Raw genomic sequence first — 26,038 nt, forward strand, 5'->3', positions numbered from 1 at the left:
GATTGGCTCGTGATGTGTTAGCAATTCATGTATCAACAGTTGCATCGGAGTCATGTGTCCTAGATGATTTGATGACATCCTTTACACCATTCATTGTCCAAGTTCTTGTTTGTTGTACATTTCTTTCATTCTTTCTCAGAACAAAGAGTATGGTAGTGGAAATTCTTCAAAGTCAAAGGCCTCTCAAGAGGCTTTCATCACCATGGCAGGTCTATCTACTTAAATCCGGTGAGATGAAAACTTGAATTCTCGTCACTAGAAACTCCATTTCTAGACGCAATCTTAATTTTTATCAACCTGTAAAATATCTGAATGACCGATAGAATAGTAGAACTCCAGTATTTATTGAGATTCTTTATAGCAATTATAACCGCTCTCTTCCTACTAATCATGTTACCATAATAACGTTTCATGCTAGTAAAAGTAAGAAAACATGGACAAAATGTAATTTGATTTTCTATATAGCGGTAAATATTTAAGGGGGTAAGGTGCCTGCTGTATGTAAATTTGTTTTCATCTTTTGTCCCTATAGACATAATATTATGCAAAAAAGAACTAGCAAACCTTAATGTTTCAACGTTTTGTTAAACAGCAAGTCGTCCGTCTACACTCGTAGAGTAGAACAATCCACTTTCTGAATATTGGTGAGTTGGAAACTTATGCCCCGCTTCTACACCTGTATTTATTTTACAGGTGTAAAATACTGGTCATAGCTGATTTTTCTCTTGGAAACAAAACGGACGGTTTAGGCGTGTATTCTAAACCAGCTGTAAACGGCTAAAAACGCTAATCCAAGCGGGGCTTTACTGAAACGAAAAAACACATTTTCCATGCCAATCTCATGTTGTACTAATATTTCTAAGTTGTACACTTGTGTTGTCGTGCGACAGGGCAGGGTTGTAGACAAAGAGTTGGAGCAGGCTGGACTTGGAGGCGGCGTGGAGTAGAGAGTGATGTGTGCTGCACTGCCGCCGTGGAAAGTGGTGTGTGCTGCACCGCTATGCCATGGCAGTTCTTGTGTGCTAGTGTTCTATAACGCTTGTTGTGCTGTCATCGTTGTTAGTCTCTACTGCTTGATGTGCTGCTTTTTTTCGAAAATGAGGTTATCCTCCGGCCTCTGCATCAGATCGATGCATACGGCCATATTATTAATAAAATAAAAGGTTCAACAAAGTCTTCAGGTCTCATAAGGGAAACAAAGCTTACATAGAGCAAAAACAGAAAAGAGCAGCATAGCCACAACCGGCAGGCATATAGAAGATAGGAAACTAAACATCTATCCTATTACATGACCGCCATTCAAACCAGTTGAAGATAGCCCGTGCTACCGTCTCCCACCGGATAGACCCAGTAACCAAACGCTACCTGTCATCCGTCGGAGTGAGTAGCGACCACATACGGATCAATGCAGTGTCCCGAAAAATAACCTGCAAGAAATGAAAATTTGTTGTTCCGTTAAAAACCATATCATTCCTGCAGTTCCATACTGCGCATAATAAAGCACATACTCCTACATGAATATGTCTCGTCGTTTCTGAATCTATTCCATCTAACCACGTCCCAAATAACGTGTTGATAGTATTCCGAGGAGTAATATTAAATGCTATGTGGACATGCCTCCATAATTTTTTTGCCATTGCGCAGTCAAGAAAGAGGTGTTTGATGGATTCATCATGATCACGGAAGCTACATCTTCTAGATCCTGTCCAGTTGTGTTTTGCCAAATTGTCCTTAGTTAGAATGACTTGTTTATGGACAAACCACATAAACACTTTAATTTTAAAGGCACTTTGACTTTCCAAACATGTTTCGATCGAGGTATAGAGCCAGTGTTAATAATATCCAAATACATGGATTTAACCTAAAACTCTCCATTCTTAGTGAGTTTCCAGTGCAACTGATCTGGCTGTTGAGAGAGGTGAACATCCATCAATCTTCTCACAAGATGGAGCCAAGCTTCCCAATGGTTTACCGCTAAAGTCCTCCTGAATTGAATATTGAGAGGGTTGGACTGTAATACTGTTGCAATGTAAGCGTCTCTTCGCTGAACAATATTATAGAGAGAAGGATATTGGAGAGCAAGGGGCGTCTCCCCTAACCATGTATCCTCCCAGAATCTCGTAGTAGTACCATTTCCAACTATAAATTTTGTCATGTTGAAGAAGACTGATTTCACTCTCATCAGTCCCTTCCAAAATGGTGAATCGGTCGGTGTGACTGACACCTGGGATAGGGTTTTGAAATGTAGGTACTTATTATGCAGAATCTGGGCCCATGTGGCATCGGTCTCTACAGATAGCTTATACAACCACTTGCTGAGAAGACATCTGTTCTTCACCTCTAAATTTTCTATGCCGAGACCCCCTTGGTCTTTTGGCCTATAGATTATGTCCCATTTAGCGAGTCTGTACTTTCGTTTTAACTCATCGCTCTGCCAGAAGAAATGCGATCGATAGAAATCTAGTCTTTTCCGAACTCCAACTGGTACCTCAAAAAAGGACAAGAGAAACATAGGCATACTCATGAGTACCGAATTAATGAGAATTAGTCGGCCTCCGTATGACATAAGCTTGCCCTTCCAGGAGCTTAGTTTCTTTTCAAATCGATCCTCAATGCACTTCCATTCTGTGTTGGAAAGCTTGCGATGGTGAATTGGTATACCCAAATACGTGAAGGGCAAAGACCCCAATTCGCACCCGAACAGTTGTTTGTAAGCTTCTTGTTCGTCTCTAGCTCTTCCAAAGCAGAACAATTCACTTTTATGGAAGTTAATCTTTAACCCCGACAACTGTTCGAATAAGCATAACACAAGCTTCATGTTTCTTGCTTTTGCCAAATCATGCTCCATAAAGATGATAGTATCATCCACGTACTGTAAAATGGACACAACCCCATCTACTAAATGCGGGACAAGGCCACCTATCTGGCCATTATCCTTAGCTCTTCCTATTAGGATCTTCAACATGTCTACCACTATGTTGAACAGAATCGGTGACATCGGGTCTCCCTGCCTCAGACCCTTGTGTGTCTGGAAATAATGATCTATGTCATCATTCACTTTGATTCCTACACTCCCTTTTTGCGTGAAAGAATCAACCTGGTTTCTCCAAGCCTGATCGAATGCTTTCATTCGCAAGGCCTGCTAAAGAAATGGCCATTTTACCTTATCGTACGCTTTCTCAAAATCCACTTTAACAACCACCCCATCGAGTTTTTGTGTGTGGATTTCATGGAGTGTTTCATGTAGGATCACAACCCCTTCTAGGATGTTTCTATCCGGCATGAAAGCAGTTTGAGATGGCTGCACCACAGAATGCGCAATCTGCATAAGCCTATTAGTTCCAACCTTGGTGAAAATTTTGAAGCTGACATTAAGAAGACAGATCGGTCTGAACTGCTCAATCCACACTGCCTCTATTTTCTTCGGAAGCAACGTAATCGTTCCGAAATTCAGGTGAAATAGCTGCAAATGTCCAGCGAACAAATCATGGAACATCGGGAGCAAGTCACCCTTAATGATGTGCCATCACTTTTTATAAAACTCAGCCGGAAAACCATCTGGCCCCGGCGCTTTATTATTCTTCATTTGTGAAATTGCCTCAAAACCTCTTTCTTCGAAAATGGGGCGGTTAAAATGCCGTTCTCATCGGCTGCTAGTTGAGGGATATCCTCAATCCTCGACTCATCTAAGGACACGAAATTATCCTCAGGTGGCCCAAAAAGCTGCTTATAGTAATTGGTGTTGTATAGTTTTAGGTTCTCCTGTCCTAAAATCGTCCCCTCATCTTGCTCTAGCTGAAAGATTCTCTTCTTTAGATGCTTGCCATTCGCTATCATGTGGAAGAATTGAGTGTTATCGTCCCCTTGGACGATTTTGCGAACTTTAGCTCTTAGTGCCCACTTCAATTCCTCCTCTCGAAGCAGTTCTTTCGATATCATTTTTGCCTCCACTTCAGTTTCCAGCTCCCTGGTATCTAGAATGGAGGACTCAGCCTTTAATTCAAAGGAATTGATAAGGAGCCTTTCCTTTTCAACCTTATATATCCCACTCAAATGTTTGGCCCAGCCACGTAAGACCTACCTTAGGTGCCTTATTTTATTCTACCATCTCTCTACATTCTACCTCCCTCCTAAATCTTTAGCCCATTCTCGTGCTACCAGATCCAAGAACCTTTCTCTTTCAAACCATGCTAATTCGAAAGAGAAAGTGTTTTTGTTTCCCACATGAGTTGCCTCTCCACAGTCAACAAGCAATGGGGTATGATCGGAGATCGCGCGTGACAACGCTTGGACCGTCATCATAGGAAACTTCTGCTCCCATTCGACGATGGCGAGGACACGATCCAACTTCTCAAACGTTGGATTTGGTAACCTATTAGCCCCAGTGAATTTTCTACCGGACAGCTCGATCTCTCGAAGATCCATGCTTTCAATGATTGTATTAAACATAAACGACCATCTGCCGTCAAAATTATCATTGTTTTTTTCCTCCCGTCTTCGAATAATGTTAAAATCGCCCCCAACCAGAATTGGGAGCTGCTCGCTACCGCAAATACGAACTAAGTCTGCCAAAAAATCAGGTTTGAGTTCAGGTTGTGCGGCGCCATACACCGCCACGAGTGCCCATTGAAACCCATAAACCTTCGATCTGGCCGAAACTTAACCGCAAAATCTCACATAACCACATTCCGGACTTCCAAAGTGTCGCAATTAACCCCAAGTAAAATCCCACCGGATCTTCCTCTTGGGGGTAGGCAATGCCAATCGAAATCAACTCCTCCCGATAAAGTGCTAAGAAACTGAGGGGTAAAATTGTCCCTTCCAGTTTCAGAGAGGGCGATAAAATCCAACTTGTGCTCTATAGAAGCATCCGCTAGAAACCTTTTTTTAGCCAAGTTCTTAAGACCTCTACTATTTCAAAAGATTCCCTTCATATTTCATCATGAAATTTTTTAGTGGTCCGGATCCTAGCACTTTTGCGCACAGCCGAAGCCGGATAAATCTTTCGTTTCCACTTGCGCTTAGGCTTGTTTTGGCCCTCTACCCGGTCCTCACAACCGAGTTCAGTGGACCTAGCCGCCTGAGTATCAGCAAGGTTTGAAACCCTTGGGGAAATAAAGCACTCATCCTCCTCAGTCTCGGGGTGAAATCCAGCGTGGGGTGCAGAAGGTTTTGATCCTGAGGGTGCAAGATCCGCACAAAAGCTATCAAGTACCCTAACCCCCAATGCATCTATATCCGAATCATTCATAGGTTTGACAACTGCTAAGTTTCGAATCATTTCTAAGGCACGTTCCGCTTCAAGATCAATGATATCATTGATAGAATTAGAGGTCTAAACTCTGACAATAATTTGAGTTAACCCAAAAACTGAACCGAAATTATCTGGTAACAGAACTCTTAGGTTTCAGTTTTTAATACTGAAATTCGAGTTAACCCAAAAACTGAACCGAAATTATCAGGTAACAGAACTCTCAGGTTTTAGTTTTTAATAGTGAAATTCGGTTTATTTTTTCACTGACCAAATCTGTTGAAAAAAATAATAATGAAACCCGAAATTATCTGGCGTGGCAATTGGGGTAAAACCTGAAAAGAAAGCAAGAGCTGCAAGGAGACGGTAGAAACGATTTCGGCTGTGGCAACATACATAAGCAGAAGAAAAAAAACAGGTACGAAGCTCAAGCACTACTGAATCATCATAGCCGTTGTTCAACAAGTCATATGCTAGAATCACTTACAAAGTTCTTACATCCACAACTAGGAATACTTTAATAACAGTTCTTACATCCGCAACAACTCCACTTATTCTGCTTTTTCCCAAGCATAGGTCTTCGGAGGTTAGATACATCTGAACATTAATCAGACTGCTTCGTCGCAGTGTCCAATACTAGAGGGCGAGTATCCCAGTAAAGTACTGCAGACATTGCTGCACACACAAAAGTGAAGTACCCAGCAGCAAGGGGTAAAAACTTTTTGTTCCTAGGCGACCTATAGAACAAAAAACAAGTTCAGAACAAATATACAGTCAACAAGCAAATATACTACGTATATAAATTAGGCAGTGCATAATCTCTACTCCTAATAGAGCAGTTGGTGAATAGTCCGCCGGTTATTTTTTGCTGGGTTTTTTTCGTCCTCCCTCCCACCTCCCAATTTCGTCGGTTTTTTATTCGCCCCCCTCCTATTGGCCGGACAAATCCAACATTTATTTGGTAACACAATGAATTCACATATGATGATTGATTTATTCTTTGGTAACCCAACTAACGGATGGTAATCAATCTTCAAATACCAAAACTAAACGTACAAGGCAATAATCAATTCATTTTTTTTTCTGACCGGTTATTTTTCGTCTCCCCTCCCACCTGCCTTTTCGCTTCACCGCCCACATAAACCCATCGGATTAGTTACCATATAAAAAAATTAATCACAATCAATCAAGCATTGATGGGATATTTCCTTACATTGATGTGATTTTCATTTCTTATCATGAATCATACACATCAAAAAAAGGTACGGCGTGCGAGGATCGTGGGCACATGCCCTACAAATCAGAATCAATTAAGCATCGATGGTATATTTTACTTGCTTTGATGGGATTTTTGTACACGGTACCATTAACGCGTTCCTCCCATCGCTGCCCTCCTCACGAGCCTGGACGGCCGATCCTCTCGACGCCTGCCCTCATGTGTCCTCGCGCCGCCATCATCTTCTTCTCTCCGATCTCCTTGACTAGGAGGACTCCTCTGTGCCCCAGGCCCTGGCCGACGCCGGCGACTCCTCGATACTCCGCCCACGCCGTCACATCCGACGCAGGCGAAACTCCAGCTGATGTCACGGGATCCACATCCTACGCTCGTCGGCCATCTTCCACTCCGGCTGCTGCGTGGTGCCGCTGCTGCGTGGTGCCGCCGCTGCGGGAGGCAACCTGGCAGGAGCAGACGTAGCCGTCCACGTGCAGCCCGACCCATGCGTCTAGCTCGGCGTCGACGTAGCCTCGGCCTTTGGAAGGCAGCATCCACTCCCCATGGCGCCTCCACTTGCAGCTCCTGGTGTCGACGGAGTACGTGCCGCAGACCGCCCTGCTCCACGACGACACGAATATGGTGCGCCCGTCCGGGTGCAGCGCGTAGGAGAAGATCATCTCGTCCTTGGTGAAGGGCGTCGGCATGCTTCTCCAGGACCAGTCGGTGGGCAGCAGGTCGTCGTCTTCCGTCGTCGGCGGCTTCGCCATCGCCTCAAAGGACACAGGCCGCTCCATGAAGTGGAAGGCGAACGCGAACAGCGTGTCACTGGCGCCGGAGGTCAGGAAGGTGTTGGAGCCACAAAGCAGTGCGTCTGGAACGGGAGGGCCGACGGCCAGTCCGGCGGTGTCAGTGTCGTAGAAGAGGGTTCCGGCATGTATGTTGCTCGTGGCGATGATGTAGCCGCCCAGGGCTGCGAACTTCATGGCACGGCCACGCTTAGGTGACACTAGCCGGAGGACAGGGGAGGCGCTGAGGTCGGGACTGTCGGCATCGATCTTGCGGATGGTGAAGCCCTTGTGCCAGTCGTCTAGAACCAGATAGAGGCTCTTCTCCTTGTTGCCGCTGCGGTCGTGGTAGTAGTTGGCCTCATCCTCCTCGCCCTGCCTTCTTTGCTTAGACATCCAGCCCCCGACTGACTGAATTAGTGAATTCTGAAGTATATACCAGAAAAACACGTACGCAGACGAAAACACTCGAATAGATTGGACGTAGCTGGCTAACCACGGTTGATGTAGTATCGATCTACTAGAAGCAACACGGATACGCGCAAGCAATTGATACACACGGGCATGCCTCGTGCCCGCTGATCTTTCTATTGGTCTCTGGGTGTACTCCCTCTGTAAACTAATATAAAAGCGTTTAGACAACTAAAATAGTGATCTAAACACTCTTATATTAGTTTACGGAGGGAGTACTGTTTATAGGGGTGCAGGGTAATACATATATATAGCTATAGCTAGGACGGAGGAGGATTTGTGGTCTATGGGACATATACACCCTATATGGGAAAAAAATTAGTAATTCAACAAAAAGTCAAGAATTCCTGAAAATATTTTTGAAATAAACTTGACCTTTTGCTGTACCCGTGAGAAAAAATCCACACACAAAAAATATCCCTTTGACTTCTTTTCGAAAAAGACAAATTTTTAGCTAAAATAGTGTGAATAGTGACCTATAATAGCAAATAAATTTTGTCTTTTTTGCTGTGATGTCAACTTTTGTTTTTTTTTTGTGAAAGTGTATATACCAGTGCAAAAGTAAGTCAAGTGTTTTGTCAAAATAGTTCTTACCTATTTTGACTTTTTAAAAAAATATTTTAAAAAAAAATCCCATATAGGGTGCATATACAACCAGGAACCATTGGGTATTTCCCTAGCTAGGACTTGCAACATAACCGATTCGGGATGGAACTACTGATCCTACTTGGTGATGGATTCCTGCACGAGCCGGACATGAGACGTGCTTTTTTTCTTGAGGGAAACGCCGCCGCAGCCGCCGCCAGCGAGTAACCCTAGGGCAGGGCGCTAGGATCCCCAGAGCAAGGCAGGCAGCAAAGAGCGGCGCAAGGAGGCCGTGTCGGTCGTTCCCGCCACCAGCGCTAAACCACAGGTATTTACGTTCTGTGTCCTCCCCGCACTCTACGCTGATACATCAGCGAGGAGCTGACGGTGGAAATGCTACTCCTCCCCGAACTCTATGATGTTTGATTCGATCTCGTGGTGTGGAACCATTAAGGCGGGCAAGGCTATTGAGTTTGCTCCTAACGCCGGCTTGGGCGATGGGTGGGACGAATGCGAGCAGCGGCCAACGGCGGACATGGACTCAAGCCAGCACAGGTCCACGGCGGAGCAGCGCACCTGCTGGTCTTCACTTGGTAGGCGGCAGCAGTTTTCGCATCAAGGTATGTGCTCTTTTTTACATTCTTGTCATGTCTGATTGAGAATCGTTGTATTAGCTCATGGGCGCCCGTACCAGCAGTCCAGATTTTATTCGCGGTCAGCTCGGGTGTTGTGGAGCACAGGGAAGGAGGAGAAGGAGGGCAGGTGTTTACAATTCGGTGCCAAGGGAGATAATCGAGATGGTGGCGCAGAATTAGAGGATGCCAGGTGACCAAGAGACACCACCCAACGCCCATCGATGCAGTGAGGAGTGTGGTGTTCTACAATATGGTAATTGGTAAAAGTTTTTGGTCCTACAATATCAGATAGTGTGTGTGTGAGTGTGTGTGTGTGTGAGAGAGAGAGATCATTTGGTGGTAGCAAGTTCAAGTAATAGTTTAATCACGGACAAGAAATAGTAAAAAGATAATGCATATTACATAAAAATAACGCTGAGAATTTAGATGTATTGTTTGTCATGGAGTTGTGGCTGGCCGATTTACATGAAATAAATTCCCTCAGTTGTGGTGGCAAATATAATACACATAATCCATATTGTTATGCACTAGCGTGTGTGTGAAATAGATGGATTATGGTCCCATACCCAATAAGATGGATATGTGTGTGTTAGAGAGAGAGAGAGGGGGAGGGGGAGAGAGAGTGAGGAAGAGGTACGGAGAGTGTATGTGTGTGAGGTTTTGATTGTAAAAAAGGTCGCCAGTGTCACTTGATATGTATGAGAATATTAAATGTAATATTAACATGATTAATATTGAACACTTAAAGTTAATGTGACCCCGTTGCAACGCACGGGCGTTCTTCTAGTTACCATAGTAGTGGAGGAGGCGTGGTTTGTGCATTATTGGTTAATGGAGAAGACCCGGCCGGATTTGCAGCAGATACGGCTCCATGCTGCAAAGAAATTTAGATCATTGCCGTTAATTACAAAACTGTGACAACACAGAATTAGAAAGCTTGGTATGAACAAAGGATATGGCTTTTGTATAACAGCAGTAAGCGTATTATAAAAATCTGAGAATTCACGTGTATAAAAAAGATAAAAGATATCCTAATAATATTGGAATTCAACATACAAAACCGCTACTATGCAGGCCCAATAGGCCCGCTCACCAGCACGTCCGCGCAGGTGCCCAGCCCATTGGCGCACAATGAGCGTGTACAGCGTGTTTTTTTTCCGGCTGTATATCAATTGATAATTCTTAATTCTCAACTGATATATAGCGGGGGAAAAGGAGTACAATTTTTTTTTCGTGAACCTTTCAATCTATTCATCTTCAATCAGAGTAGTACAACGAACACTAGAAATAATAAAAATTACATCCAGACCCGTAGACCACCTAACGACGATTACAAGCACTGAAGCGAGCAGAAGACGTGCCGCTATCATCGCCCCTCCATCGCTGGAGCTGGGCAAACCTTGTTGTAGTAGACAGTCGGAAAGTCGTCGTGCTAAGGCCCCATAGAACCAACGCACCAGAACAGTAACCGCCGCGGATGAAGAGTGTAGATCAAAAGGATCCAACCTGAAAACACACAAACGAAGACGAATGATGAACAGATCCGAGCAAATCCACCAAAGACAGATCCACCGGAGACACACCTCCACACGCCCCCCGATGATACTGCTTCACCGGAACAGTGGCTAGGCGGGAGACCTTTATTCCATCTTCAAGGAGCCGCCGCCGTCTCGCCTTTCTGAGCAGGACACAAACCCTAACAACACTCAAAAAAGATATAAAAATAGAGCCTCCCACCGGCGAGGGCCGAGACCCACTCCGCCTCCATGGCCCTAAGACCACCGGAGACGGGGCGGACCGGCGCTGGCGAGAGGCAGAGAACTCTAGCTTTTTGAAGGCGCCAGCGCCGGCTGGCTCCCTGGTCGTATGACCCATCCTTGTGCCTCAAGGGTAAAGGAGTACGATTTCTTTGCTTGTTTGCCTTTTAATTTTTTTAGTGATCAATCCCCATCTCCACTAATCTACTAGTTGCACATACAACACACGAATAACGAATAACCAACTTGTGGTTGGATGGTTAGAGAGACAGTGGTATCCACAGCTCACCAGGGTTCAAGTCATGGTGTTCGTATTATTCCTGGATTTATTTTAGAATTTCCGGCGATACGCTTTCAGTGCAAGGAGACGTTCTCGTCGACGACGAGGCACCTACACTGACTTCATAAATCTCAAGATGATATGCCGGCTTGGTCTTTCGGAGGTGCTCATGGAGTAGGATATGCGTGTGTGCGTCCATAGGGGTGAGTGTATACGTGTATGTATGAGCATTTGCGTCTGTACTGTGTTAAAAAAATTCTCCCTTCATAATTAGCAGATACCTTTTCAGATAAATCACAATCGCACGTGTATGTCACACATCATAGGCAAATGTGATGAATTCCGAATTTTTATTATTAATAATTAATAATCAAGTATTACGAAACTAGGAAAGGATTATTACAAATTTGAGGAACATTGATTTTTTTAAAAAAAATTCTGAATTTTTTTTGTGGCAAACTTTGACAAATATTCCAAGTGCTTGCAAAGTTTCGTCGTGGAAGCGATGCCAAAAAAAAATGCTACTTTCGGAAGCATTTTGGAACACTGTTTTTTTACCGTCATTATTTATCCGTACAACATTTTGCAGCACCGCATGGCTTCGGACAGAGTAGATGCCGCAAACCCGTACCGCAATGTGGCATTTGTTCCACCCAACACCGCACGGTGCTGCAAATCCATTATACGGGGAGGCGCAAACGGTTTTTGCGGGCCGAGATTATAGTAGCTCTACGGATGCTCTTAAGGCCCTATTTGAGTTGCAGGATTTGTAGAATGTACTTCTTCCGTTCGGATTTACTCGTCCAAAAAATGAATGTATCTAGATGTATTTTAATTGTAGATACATTCATTTTTATGACAAGTAATTCCGAACGGAGGGAATAGCAGTAGATAAAACACATAAATTAAATGGCATGTCATCTTCAATCTTATAGGATCAATATGGGTGTTTGAATATGCGCAAGAGAAATGTAAGATTCTTCACATAAGGTTAGAGTGGATGTAAAATTTTCTATTGAACCTAGTACATATGAATGATAAGAAAAAAAAATCATACGAATTATATATAATCCTAAGAATCAAACAACTTAAAATCCTCCCAAATTTCTTTTGAATCCTTTTCCTTTGAACTAAAAGGCCTAAAAGGAATTCTCTCTCTCAAAAAAAAAAAAAAAACCACCGCCTCGTCTCTTGTCGCTCCCGCACGTGCCGCGCACGAGGCAGTCGATTCCCGTTCCGGATTCCGATTCCCATCGCCGGCCTTCTCTGGGCATTGGAAGGTGGAAGCCCTCGGCGCGCCGCACAAACCCTAAACCCCACCCTCCCCACAAATCACGCCGGAATGGCGGCGGAGACGGCGGAGAACGACTCCTCGCAGGAAACCCCGCCCCTCGCCGCCACCGCCGGTGTCGCCGGCGGCCCCAATCCCTGCTGCGCCAAGGTAACCGGGCCCCCCTTCTCCTCGACTCTTTGCGACGCGTTCTCTTTTCGGTCTGTTCGCTTTCTTGACGGATCCCCTTTTTTGTTTCTCTGGTTCCGTAGCTATGGAAGAAGTACCAGCAGATTGAGAAGGGCCGGGCGGTGCTGCGGGAGGCGGTGAAGCTCCTGAACAGCGAGATTGACAAGGTGCGGAATGAGAAATCAGCTCTGGCGGAAGGTACGGAGTTCTCCAGCTCGTTCATGCTGTGCTGATCTGGTTGATTCCTTCCGCATTATGATTGGCTGGAGTGTGTTGGAATGCTCACTTCGCAAGATGAACAAGAACAAAACTAAATTTTGGGTTGTCACACTTTAGCTTGCTATATATGTTAAGCCACTTGATGCTTCATTATGAGTCAGTAAAATTCACCCTTTATTGAAAGGATTATGTTAAGCCACTAATTGATCTTATAATAAAATCCTCTCCTTCATCTAGAGAAAACAAAATCCTTCATGTATTAAAAGATTGTTGTTCTGAAGTATCTAATGCTCTAAATTCTAATCTAATGGCATGCTAGTAGCATGCTACCAGGAATTTAACAGAAGGTGTCTATCCCAAAGAAGATGAGCCTTTCAAAGTATGTTTATTTTCTCCTAATGCTTTCTTATACTCTCAACATCCACTATTTCATCTGTAATATAGACCTTGTCCATGTTGCATGTAGCTAGAAATTCAAGTACTTAAGATTTCTGTTACGGTCAATCCACAAGGCGTTCTTGTTTCTACATGGCTTTACCACTTCATCTGTGAACCTTTCGGTATGCACATCATGCACTAATAGGTTGTTCTTTCTGCTTTCTGGATGGTCAGTGTGCAAGGAGGAGCGTCTCCGAGCTGATTCAGCAGAAGCAGCTAGGGAAACCGAGTCTGATGCCAGAGATATATTAGAGAAAGAGGTAATTGAACTGAAGGCAGAGAACTCAGCCCTGCATCAAAAACAAAATTTCGGCAAAAACAGTGATGAGCTCTTACGCATCTCTGAGTTGGAGGAAGAAAATAGAAGGCTCAAACAGGTTTTAGGAGAAGAAAAGTTGAAAAGTGATTCTGAGAAGAAAAAGGTCGAAGAAGCAAAGAGCAAGGCTTTAGAAGCGCAAAAATTATTGAAGTCTGAAACACATAAGTATGAAGAGTACAAAAGGCTTGCTGATACAGAAAGAAAAATAGCCAATGATTTGAAGGCATCATGTGAAAAATTGAGGACTGAAGTAAATGAAACCAGGGCGCAGTTGTCTGCTCAGATTCAGAAAACAGGGGAGGCACATAAAAAGGCCGAAGCGGAGAAGCAGAAGGCTGCCAGAGAAAAGAAATGTGCCGATTCTGAAAAAATGTTAGCAGAGAAGAACAAAAAACTAATTGAAGTTGAGAGGAAAAAGGCAATGGAAGAGAAGAGCCATTCTAACCATTTGCTTGCACAGTTACAGGAACAGAAGAAACTGAATGAAAGCTTGCAAGTTAGCATTGAGGCTCAAAGAAAGAATGCTATGTCTGAGAAAAACCGTGCAGACCACCTGTTACAGAAGTTGGAAGAGGAGAGAAAACGTAGTGAATGTTTACAGAGGAAGTCTGATGATTTGAGTGCCACTAGGGATATGGTTTCTCTTGGCAAACATGGAATACAACATATTGGTGTAGCTACTGAAAGTGCTAACATAAAACTTCTCAAAGAGAAGCTGAAGCGGAAGAAAGATCAACTAAAGCATGTGAAAAATGAATCAAAGTTAGAGAAATCATTGATAAGAAAAGAGATTGAGCTCCTAAAACAGGACTGGATGAAGCCGCTGAATCGGTTTAACATGCTTGATGACTATCTTGCTGGTGGTGTTGAAGGTATTCATGCAATGAAAAAGGTATGTATCCTGATAGCTACTTATCAGTATCATGAGCTCTATGAAGGAAGGTAGTTATGTAGAATTTGATGCTCAAAGGTATCATGGTAATGTATAATTTCAAATTCAACGTACAATAGCTCACCACTGCAAACAGAGAATTTCTTCATACGGATATGTAAATGTTTTTTGCAAAATTGTCTACATGGTGGAATTTTTTCTGTTAGTCTGCTCAGACTGTAGAAGTAGACTTAACGATAAATCTAGTAACATCATTTGGATGCTAGTAGTTTTTCATCATTAGAGATGGTCAAACTTAGATTTTTTTACTGTTCCAATGCTAAAAGGACCTGCATTCTGTTCTCAAATGGAGACATCACAGTTGCTTTTGTCAATCTTCATGTGTTCACATCGAAGAATCGAGGGAAGTTAACAGTGAAGGGGTTTGTAGTACGGCAAGAAAATGTTAGCTCCTCTATTCTCGAATTTGATATCATTTTAGATGCTCGATCTACAAGTTCTAACTTTTCCCATTCTATATTAACATGTTACTAAAAAAAACTTATTTTATGATAGTTTTAACGATAGATATATTGAATATTGTTATCATTTTGTGCCAGTTTGATACTTAAATGTAAACTGTTTGAATCAATTTCTGTTTAGACTATTGAATATCTGAGTCGTAGTTTGCAAATTTAAGTCCAAAACAATCTACATTTAAACTTAAACAATTTAATATCTGAGTCGTAGTTTGCAAACATAAGTCCAAAGCACATTTTGATATAAAGACTAAAGTGGAGGTCATTTTTTATGTTACTAGAGGTGCAATTGGTATATTTAGACAAAATGATGTGCACTTGCTAGTGTTTTTACATGTAGATGCCACTAATATTCTGTTGATCAGCTGCTGAATTTTATTAGTATGCACCTATACTTTTAAGTTCTAACATTCGCTAAGAATTTTCTCTTGCACCTACTTTTATATGAACTAATGTTATCATGATCATCTTGGCAGCTGAAGCGTCAACAGGAGGTACATGACTTGGAACATACTCTTCGTCCTCGTAATCCAGTTGCTGCCCCATATTTCGGGTTACAAGCTGGGATTATTCCTTCTACTTCTGCCCCAAGAGAATACACTTCATATCAGTTGCCTAGAGAAAGCTGCACAAGACCAATCTCAGGTACTAGTTCTGAATTAGAGCCTCCTATTGGTAGTGCTCTCAGAACGGAGTCCAAAAATCACCACAGATCTTCACGTCCCACATCCATATCTGATAAAAAGTTCATGGGCTCCCAGGGTAAGGAAAGCCTATTTGTCTCATCAACAGGTACCAGAAAGAACCAGAACTTGACAGGTTCAGAGTTACCCCCTAAAGACTGCAATACAAGGAAACAAGATAGAGCGCTGCTGGAGATTTCTGGTCATTCATCTCGACGGAAGGCATTGAAGTCATCACTGCCTGGTGGTACAGAAGTTGCAGATCAAATGCCTAATGGTGGTAGGAAGAGAAAAAGGACAAAAAATTCTGTAGAATCACTTCCCCATGATGCCACTGCAAATAATTATTTGGCATTCGGTGATGATCGTTCATGTCCGCAGGAACAAAATATCATCATCCCATGTATAAACAAAGAGGGCTCGCAAAATCGTAGCAGGAAATGTCATGCGGCCGTTGATAAATCCTTGAGTGGCTGTGCTAAAGTATTGTCTCCTGGAGCAGCAAATGCTTGCGCAGGCAGTAAATTTGCTTCATTGCTCTCTTTTGAGAAATTGATTGAAGGGGACTGCTTGAAGTTGCTCAATTTGGACAATGATGCTGATGAGGAGAAGTACAGAAAGGCAATGAAGAGACCTCTTTCACCAGATGTGCCCATTGTTCTACCCACTATAACTAGAAGGCCTATGTCTCCGCATTTGGTTGATGGCAATGATATTCAATATGATAGAGATTGTTCTGCGTCAAGGTCTGATGGCAGTTTGTCGGAAGTTCAGAAATTATCTCAGAATGCTAAGTTTCAATCATCCTATAGTAGAACTGAATACAGTGGCAGTGTTAAGGAGCTGTGTGCAAACAATAAATCTAATACAGCAGATAATGATCCTTACAACACCAAATTGGTTGATGTGTCAGTTACAGCCAGATCGGTCAATGTTTCACGTGGGAATGTGGCCTCAAATTCGTTAGTTTCCATCGCTGTGGATTTGGAGAATACCATGGGACCACAGTTCTCAGAAAGTAGCTGCAGAGACCATGCAAATGCCAGTTTGCATTCGGCACCTAATAAAAGCAGGCTAAATCAAATGTTTGATGCATCATCAGATCCTGAACTGCGAAGTAATGTTGGAACAAGTAAATCACAAGTAGCTGGGCCAGTCAGTTTGACCTCAAATAGTGTGATTGGTCGTTGTCATGGAGCTGGAAACAACACTATTGACTTTGTTGGCGTTTCTAGTTTGAAAAGAAGCAGCCTAATAAAGATACTTCGCTATTGGGATGCCCTGTCTTCTGAAGCTGTTAAACTTTCTGAGGATATTTATGTTGATGGTCCATTACTAGAAAGAGTATCAGCCGAACCATTGCTGCTTCCAGAGTAAGTCTGCTTGCATTGAGCTGACTGCTTGTCTATTCATTTTAGCAGTTACATGCTCTTCTATTACTGCCATGAGCATTCATATTGCAAAATAAGTAACACTTCTGTTTTCTTATGCAGAGAGAGGGTTCCCTTCATTTTTTCCCTTTTGTTGTGGGATGTTCGTAAATTAACAACAGAACCTGTTGATCAATACCTTGCTTCGTCGGCCTTTTCCATGACTGGTATGATGACGGGTAGGCTTTCGATATTTCATTTTTTCATCACTTAATTATTTCCCTTTCCCCCTTATGTGCAAACAAATAATAAATAACTGGGTTTGCAACTTTGATGTGGTTTATGCTGCGCAAGAACTTTGTGCAAACATTTGGTTCCTTTATCGTGTGGGAGAGTTTAGAACCAGTTAAGAGTAAAATCAACAAAAGTACCACAAAAATGGAATTCCATCCAAATCTGTATTTTTTATTTTGATGCTGTTCCACCAGGTAGAAACTTCTTTAATGCTACAGTTTTATATACCATTGGTAGCCTTTTAGACATTGCTGCTATTTGACTATCATTTCTCATAAAGTTACACAATGTTACTTCTACTTCTACCAATAACATTTTATATTCTCACGCGTTAACTGAAATTCCTTGATGGCAGTATTTGAAATTATTCATCAAGCTTAGATTGTGATATGGCAAGTAGAGTTTTCTTCTGAAGTACATGTAGGTTATTTGTCAAGTTCAGTTTGTGAGTATTTTTCTTCTGGCGAAGTGAATTAGCTTTCTTCTATAAGAAACTACTCCATGCCTTGGTTGTCTTCATTTATTCATTGTTGTTAACTTATTTTATACTTGAGCCACACCACATGAGATTATGGCTATACCGAGCTAGTCATTGTATGTCGTACAAATAGCTTCTGAATCGCGTTTTCAGACATTATTTTGAAATTCCCATTATTTTCCTTGCAGTGAAACCTTACATGGAAACGATATTGGGCCTCCTAAAAAGCAACCATCTGGATGTCCTTGTCTCCTTAATTGAGGATTTTCTCGTGAACAAAGAAGTTATGGTTTGTGATAAAATGGGAGTTAGGAATTCTGTTGCAATCAAGTATTGTCACCTAGATGATGAAACTGGCATACAAGTATCCACTAAGCCTGCGACTGTAAATCAGTTTATCTCTGCTTGCATCCTTTTGGCTTCAATATGTGTTAAAGTGGAGAGGCTGGATGTGGTTTTAGAGGTTTCATACAGAGTTCTTCAGATGGGCAAATTAAACCTTTCCTGGACCATGTTGGCTCTCCATGTCTTTGGTTCCGTATGTGGTGATAAGTTGCGCTTTCTGAAGAGCTGTAACCTTCTCATGACAACTGTACGGTTGGTTGTCCTGCTTCTTGAGAGCACAGACACTTCTTCGTGCCTTGTGTCATCTTATATTCAGTCCAATAGACCAACAGCTTTCCCATCCTGTACACAATGTGTGTTTGATGTGGATACAGTGTCTATAGATGTTTTTATCTCTTCTCTGCTCGATGAGCTAGATTTATGTGCTCTGTCATGGAACAATCATGCCAATTCAAATGAAGCTATTACAAGGCACAGTTCTCATTCAGGATCAAGTGGACTGGAGATCAATTGTGGTGAATCTTGCAATATCTCCAAGCAAGCAAAATTTACTGAGGATACCAATTATCCTGCAGAGAGAGACCTGTGCTATTTCACTGAGATAATATCTCTGCTTGAGCTGTTTGGCAACTACATGGTATGGTCAACTTCTTCATCTTACTTGATTTCAGTTTATCTTGATAGTTTATTTTTTGGAATTATCTAACATGTGAACAATATTGACTGCCAGACAGCACATTTTCATGTACCAGGGGAATTTTTTCAGCTCTTGTATTTCATAGTTAGATAGTATTAGTTTAATACTACCTCCATAACTAAATATAAGATGTTTTTGCAGTTCAAATTGAGTTGCAAAAACGTCTTGTATTTAGTTACAGAGGTAGTAGTTTTTACCTTTAGCTCCCCTGTCAAATCAGAATCATTTCAAAAGAACTAAACATCGTTGTTTCTAGCATCATGGCTCTTTTGATGAACTTTGCTTAAGTTGAAACTATTCTTCTTACTATTAGTAGCAATCGAATATCTGCTATGCAATTGCACACATCATCTGTTTCATTATAGGCTGACTATTCATGTTTGTTTTTAGAGCTGCGAGTGGACATACAAAAATGTTGTTGTTCGTCTTCTGAAGATTTTGGAATCATGCACATGTGAGGAGTATTCAGCTGCTCTCTTGGTACTTGTCAGCCAGCTTGGAAGGTTTGTGCCATTTTCCTTCTGCTTTAAATATGAATGCTTAGAAATCACTTACACAGTTGTGAAATATGTACTGCCTCTGTTTTTCTTTATTTCATGATTTTACGAGGAAATGTGTTCTTTCTATTTGATGTTACGGGATTTTAGTAAGAGGTACTAGTCATGTGCCTACTTATTCCTGTAGTTCCCCTAGCTCAATTTGTCTACCCTTTCCTGCATTTAATTTCTTTAACTGTTAGCCACAAAGGTTGAAGATATCATGTTTCGGGGACAAACAATTTAATATGGTAGCAAGACACTCAACTTAATATGTGGTTTACCTTGTGCCTTTTAGGAAAATAGTAAGTATACAAAAGTCTTAAACATCAAATAAAAAACACTGGGGGGGGGGGGGGGGGGGTTATTGAATTGTTTCTTCTCCTTCTCTCATGATGGGTGACTGATCAGTTTTCCATCACTAGAAGACCCCAGGTGCATGTGTTGTGTGACATCACGTGTGTATTGTGCAGTTTTATGTTTGCTAATCTAAGTATACAGCATAACATGTTGGAAAATATTTGGTACATCTTTTTGGAAATTGAGATCTCATGTATCTTGATTGTTGAGGTGGTATTTTTTTTCTTAAAGAAAACTGCAAGGGACACCAGTAGCTTTGAATAACTGGTCTCATGCCACTCTAGCAGTTATTCCAATATATGTGATGGGTGTAAAGATTAGAATCTAATGTCACAGTGGCATCCTTGGGAACTTTCTTTCACATGATTAAGTTGAGACACTGTCACAAGAATTCTTCACACTGGGAGGCCCTTCATTTCTTCTCTCGCATTCTTTTAAGCATGAAACCGGTGATACAATCTGTTCTGACTTACGGTCTTCATTCTCCAAGCTAGACCAGCTCTTTTGATATGACTGATACTCTGCCATGATTTATGTTCTTTAAATGAGTCTATTAGTGGTGAAATGATCTCTTAGCTTTCTATGTTCTCTAGTTTTACAACTAGGCATGTTCTTTATCTTTAGGCCTTTTAAGGGTGATAGTCTCTTTCCCCCTCTTCTTTTTATTTTGAAATATGCTTTTGTGCATGTTTATTGCATAAATACTGTTTCAACTTCTGTTAATAGATTTAGTGCTGGTACACGTTACCTTCTCGAGCTGTTTTCACTTTTCATTGACATTTTACAATTGCTTGATTACTATTTTGCAGGTTTTTCATTGATGATGTTGGTTATGAGACAGAAGCAGTAGTTGAGCTGAGGAACAAGTTAGCAGTGCTAATAGGGACGAGTTTTACAAGATCGAGGAGCATACCTGTTCAGTTCTCTGCCATTGGTGCGCTGCTCAGTCTCTTTCCGTTGACATTTGATAAAATAGTTTCTAGCCAGACTGGACCATTATCAGGTCCATGTGTTCTGCAAGCGAGTCAGATTTCCGAATGGTTTGGTCAGTTAAGCAAGGAGAATCAATCTTTTGCTCGTTCCTTTTTTAGCTGAGTCGGTGGGTATTGCAGCATTCAGGCTATCTGCTCCGGTGGACTAAGAAGAAACTAAGAAAGCATCCCATTAGTATTTTGGGTTGTTCAGCGCCGGGGCACTCATGATCTCACATGATGGCATTATGATTATTCTTTCGCCCAGAGAGCATATGGAGGAGGATGTTTTGTTCTCTTTGAGGAGGCTGAACTTGACTTCTCTGCAGACCTTTTAAGGCAGGTATGAGATTCAAATGCAGATCCACAAGCTAGGATTGTGCTTCTTCATGCATAATTCTTTCGGCAGAAATCTGAATATGAAAGGATCACTAGAAAGATTTGTCAACAAGGCCAAATTTGAAGTAGTTGCATGTCTGGGATCACTGAAGGAGGTACTTCATTTTTGGCAGAGGTGGTATGCTCTGAAAGTGGTTTAACTCAACATCGAATATCTTCAATGTCGCGGAGAGGGTCTGTGGTATGCTCTGATCTTAAGGCGCTGCATCGGCCTCAAGCCACCAATGGATGTAGGCACCTTGAATTTGACGCTGGTCAACAAATCCGTTTTTTTGTGGGTGTGGTACTTGATCTGCGAAATAGCAGAGTTACACAAAGTATGTTTTTTTTGGGAGGTGATTCGGAGTTTTATCGAATCACCTTCTGGGTACTTTTTGAAACTTGTTTACCGTAGAGATAGATGTACAGCAGCAAAATCCAAGAGTTTTTTCCCCAGCACGTGTCAACTTATTCCTTCTGATGTGTGAATGCAAGTTTGGCTTCAATGCCTTTTCAAATTCGATTATAGCAGCCCTGGTACGAACGCTGGTTTTTGTAATGCCAGAGATGAAGTTTCATCACGACATAATGAAATAAGCTTCTAGTGCTCCTATCAATTTCATACTCTATGACTCTCATCTCAACTATTGGGCACTGACTTGACGCATATGCTGCCTACATTTTGACCCTCAACAAAACAATTCGTAAATTGCAAAATTGATAACTCAGTTGCCATCCTAGATTCCTTCCGTAGCTCGATTTGAAGCCTCGTTATTGGTATCATGATCTATTTCTTGGCTCAATCTTTTTTAGAAAAAAGAAAGAGATTGACCCGAGTTTTTTTAAGATTAAAGAAAAGATACTATTGTACTGCATCTCGTGTATGCCTAGCCTGTAATAATAAAATTGGAATGTTGTAAAAAATCGATCTCGTGTATGCCTAGCCTGTAATAATAAAATTGGAATGTTGTAAAAAATCGACCACGCTGGGACTCGAACCCAGAATCTCCCGCTCCGGAGGCGAGCGCCTTATCCATTAGGCCACGCGGTCATGTTGTTTGCTTTGGACTAGAAAGCATATATAACCGCAACCGTATACGGGACTCAGAAGTCCAAGGAGAAAGTAAGTAATACTGGTACTCCTAATGAATTATGGCGTCTTCTAATATAAGTATAGGGGGTCTTAATTTGTTCGGTGTTTGTTTTTCACGTTTTAGTACGAAATATTCAATGGATTAATTGATATAGCTCTTCTTTTATTTACAATCAAAGAATGTATTTATTTTCCTTTAACATATGTTTGCTGTCATATCGGGGGAAGGCAGAGTTAAGGTAGGCTTTTTTTGGGCAACAAAGGTTTTTTTTTTGAGACATTTTGGGCAACACAAGGTGAGATGGGAGTATAGTGTGGGCCGTATTCTGGCTCTCCCTTGTTCGTCCTTACGAATGGGCCAAACAGCACGAAGTCGATTACCGCATCCATGATGGCCCATCCACAGCTGGCCCTGAGGAAACCGCAGGTCGCAACCTAAAAAAAAAAAGTCGAACACCTCAACGTGGCGGCGAAAGCGAAGGAAGGCACCGCCCATCCGCCCGCGTCCATCCACCGCGAGCACGACTGCACGAGGCCGGCGCGGACGCGATCTATCCATCCATCCCCCGCCGCCCGGCGCACGCACTCCCCCTATCTCCGTCCCCCACGTGCCGCCGACCGGCGCGCGGCGCACCACGCGGCGCTCGTGCCCCCCGTCCCGTTTCGCTGTCCGCCCCGCGCCCACGCCGACGTCGACACACCACGTGCGACGGCCTGGCGGCGACGCGTGCCGGGCCGAGCGGCGTTTACTTTTCCTTTCCGGAAGAAGATGCCATGCCCCCGTTCCTTTTTCCCGGTTTTCCTGGTCGATTCACCGGCCGGGCGGCCCGTTGACGCGCGACCGGCCAGTCCCGGGTAGGTGGGTATGGCGCGCGGGTGCACCCTGCACCGTACTGCACGCCTGCAGCTCCCTCCCTCCGTCCACGCCGCGACCGGGGGAGAATCCACTGGACGGCTGGCGACCGTCGGCTCTCCTCTGAGCGTGACCGCTCGCGCGCCATGCGTGACGCAACCGACGCGGACGCCGGCACGCCAACGCTGGCGTCCCTTGGAGCGGGGGAGAGTGCACGAATAAGCGAGTCCCTTTTCTCGTTGTGCATTCCGCGTGAAGCAACGTACGCACGCCCAGTGGGGCGGCGGATTAGTATAAGCGGCTAGACTGACTAGAACTACTCCTAGATAGAAGATCGATCGTGGGTCACGATGAGTGGGGATCGGCCGGGCACGCATCATGCACGCCGAGCTGCCCTGCGCGTGGACAGAACGATCCTCTTGACGATTTTTGGCCAAGCGCGACGGTTACCACCGGCCGGTGTCAACTTATTTATTACTACTTCTGTACACCAGCAGCAGTACTTCACCGGCCTGTGACTGACTACGGAGTACAGTTGTTCACATAATGCAGTATTTTATCGATAGTTTCTTGTGGGCGCGCGTACGGGCTCGCTCAACCGCGACCATGATGAGCAGCACGCCCGATTAATGCGAGACGAAGCGCAGTACAGTGCACTAGTGCAGTACAATCACCATGTGCGTGCGGGCTTCGGTTCCCTGGGATCCAATGCACAACGTGCATCCTCACGTGAGAACCATCGGATGCCTCACGCTGGGGAGTGAGTGAGCTCCTTCCTGACTGCGAGCCTCGCCTCCCTCTAAAAACCGCCACCACACGCAAGCAATTCGTTTAATACTACCACTGATTCTCTCTCCATGTTTAAGAACAAAAGAAAAGGATAGCCGACACGCTTGGCTCTGAAGATACTCGTTTTTTTGTATTTATACGCAATAATGCGAAGACTTGCTTGAAAAATCGGAACTGATTTTAATCGTAAACGAGACCCAGGTGGTCGATAAAACCGGTTGACTTGTTCGTCAAAGAAAATTTCAGGGGAGTTCATTCACCAGTGGAATTGTTTTAAAAGTGGCATGCACGGGAACCGGAAAGAAACAAACAAGGCTAGCGGCAGATCGGCAGGATGAGATGGCACCGCGTCGTATTACCCGGCGCGGCAAGCACGCAGCGAAAACGACACGGCGGAGGGATGGCCGCGAACGATGGCAGATACGGCCGCTGCAGCTACCGCAAAGAGGAGGACGGGCACGGAAAGAGACGGGAGGGAGAGGAGGAAAAGGACGTGTGTGCTTTGTCCAAATCGAGAAGGAACGCATAGCCGTCTCGTCTGCCTCATCACCGCATGTGCTCAGGCCAACTCCACCGCAAGACCCCAAACGGACGTCCGATTTCTAATCCATTTGGATGGCGATGGGTGTGAAAGCGGACATATGCGTCTGGCGTCTGTTCGAGTCGTTCAACACAGCAACTAACCCCAAAACGTCCGCTGCCGTCCGCGCCCGCCGTGGCATGCCGTGGCCGCTCGTGCTCGCTCGCCGGGGCGCTCTCCCACGCCCTGCCCCTGTCCAGCCCGCAGCCGGCGCCGCGCCTTGCCGCACCTCCTCTGCCCCGCCGCGCCCGCGCTGCCCCGCCGTCGCCTGCACGTCCGCGCCCGCGCTGCCCTGCCGTCGCCTGCACGTCCGCGCCCGCGCCCGCGCCCGCCCCGCGCCGCTGCACGCCCGCGCCCGCGTTGCCCCGCCGCCGCCTGCACCCCGCGCCACAACCCACGCACGCCACGCCGCCGCTTGCACCTCGCCCCGCCCTGCCCGCCTCGCCAGCGCCGCGCCGCGCCGCCCGCGCCGCACCCCGCCCCCGGCCCGCCAGCGATGCGCCCCGCCACGCCGGCGCCGTGCCAGCCTGCGTCGCGCGCCGGAGCGGTGAAGATGAGAGAACAGGAGGAGAGAGAGGGGGATGGGTGGGTGTGTGGGCCCCTTTGTTCAATGACAAGCGGGTCAGGCCTCACATGCGAAGGGACAGGGGCGGACGAGGACCATGCAGAAAACGTTCGGGCGTGTCCGTTTCAGACGCAAAACCAGACCAAGTTTGCGCCCAGGATGGGGTGAGACGGACCAGAAACGAACGCTTTTTGCGGATGGGGTCCTGCGTTGGGACGTCTCGTGTGTCCGTTTAATCTCAAACGGACAGCCTCGGACAATTTGGAGTCGCGCGGTGGAGTTGGCCTGAGCCCTCTCGGCCTTTTCCCCACCCTGCCTGCTCGCTCGCGGATAAACACGGCGCGGGCGCGCACCCACCTACTGGCACGGCGTCAGCGAGCCCGGAGCCGGAAGGGGAAAGCCCCCAAGCAAGACTCCCGCGATGCGTGGCACCGGCTTTTGACTGCACGCACGCACGCACGCGGTTTTGCTTTGGTGATCCGTCGTCCAAAACGGAGCGGGAGAGATATAGGGTGGCTCGTGCAGCGCAGATGCTGTCCTACTACTTCTACTTTTGAAAAAAAAAGTTATCCTCGTTTAGAAAAAGAGAAGGGGATGCTATCCTACTCGCAAGTTTCCACTGTGAGACATACGCGACTCCCCCTCGTAGCTTGTAAGCCGAACTGCTCGATCTAATCAAGCTTCTTCGAAACCACCCAACTTTGGCCAAGTACGTGCACGCTGTAAACGCATCAAAAATCACTCTTTAAATAGTCCGTATCAGCCTCTTGGCTCTCATCGTTAATTTACAAGGCCTGGAGAATGCATCGTTTGGGAAACAGCTCAAAAATTGGCCGAGCATGAACCACCGCCCTTCACACACACCTAGAGCAACTCCACATATTAATGGGAAAAAGTACAGTCCGACCTCAGCTCAGCTCAGGTGTGCCATCTGCTCATCTCGGAGCTTTTGGTGACTGATTAACCAGCTGCCTGCCTGCCAGGCTCCTCGGAACATATTCCTCCAGCCATTTGGGTGGCACGGAATATTCCTGCGCCCAATAATTCACACACTCTATCTCTCTCGTGACAGCTGAAAAAAATTTAAAAAGAAGAAGGAAAGGGCCCGGAGAAAAGGACTCCTGTTGCCTGCCGCATCACTCACTGCACCACCGGAAAAGAAATACTAAAGCATTCTACGTGCGCGAATACTCCTATCATCCATCCACATATCCCTGACCA

At 44.5% G+C, this 26,038-nt stretch overlaps 1 protein-coding gene, 1 non-coding gene and 1 pseudogene across 9 annotated transcripts; 1 reads left to right on the plus strand and 2 right to left on the minus strand.

Annotated features, from left to right (window-relative positions):
- Positions 1 to 6,834: 6,834 nt before the first annotated feature.
- On the minus strand, positions 6,835 to 7,648 carry LOC109777366 (uncharacterized; annotated as a pseudogene).
- A 4,496-nt stretch (positions 7,649 to 12,144) lies between these two features.
- Positions 12,145 to 21,468, plus strand: LOC109777369 (uncharacterized). Of its 8 annotated transcripts, XM_073510743.1 has the most exons (10): positions 12,239 to 12,421; positions 12,523 to 12,637; positions 12,978 to 13,037; positions 13,271 to 14,307; positions 15,302 to 15,470; positions 15,618 to 16,881; positions 17,002 to 17,105; positions 17,839 to 18,632; positions 19,083 to 19,195; positions 20,398 to 21,468. In XM_073510743.1, coding segments are annotated over exons 3-10 (3,768 nt in total). In that variant the 5' UTR covers positions 12,239 to 12,421; positions 12,523 to 12,637; positions 12,978 to 13,036; the 3' UTR covers positions 20,684 to 21,468. The 8 variants fall into 8 exon arrangements, with proteins under 8 accessions (XP_020191600.1, XP_020191601.1, XP_020191602.1 ...); XM_020336013.4 differs by lacking the exon at positions 12,978 to 13,037 and having other exon boundaries at positions 12,209 to 12,421; positions 17,002 to 17,117; XM_073510740.1 differs by lacking the exon at positions 12,978 to 13,037 and having other exon boundaries at positions 12,209 to 12,421.
- Positions 21,469 to 21,915: 447 nt separating this feature from the next.
- Positions 21,916 to 21,988, minus strand: TRNAR-CCG (transfer RNA arginine (anticodon CCG)). Its single transcript has one exon. It is a non-coding gene; the product is annotated as a tRNA-Arg (tRNA).
- Positions 21,989 to 26,038: the final 4,050 nt, after the last annotated feature.

Source organism: Aegilops tauschii, chromosome 3 (assembly GCF_002575655.3).
Source record: "Aegilops tauschii subsp. strangulata cultivar AL8/78 chromosome 3, Aet v6.0, whole genome shotgun sequence".
Classification (NCBI taxonomy): Eukaryota; Viridiplantae; Streptophyta; class Magnoliopsida; order Poales; family Poaceae; genus Aegilops; species Aegilops tauschii.

Excerpts from the sequence above, each read along its gene's own strand:
- LOC109777369 (XM_020336011.4), top strand. The coding sequence starts at position 12,323 with ATGGCGGCGGAGACGGCGGAGAACGACTCCTCGCAGGAAACCCCGCCC. Across the intron at positions 12,422-12,522 it reads CCAATCCCTGCTGCGCCAAG|CTATGGAAGAAGTACCAGCA; the intron begins GTAACCGGGCCC and ends CTGGTTCCGTAG. Across the intron at positions 18,633-19,082 it reads AGCTGTTTGGCAACTACATG|AGCTGCGAGTGGACATACAA; the intron begins GTATGGTCAACT and ends GTTTGTTTTTAG.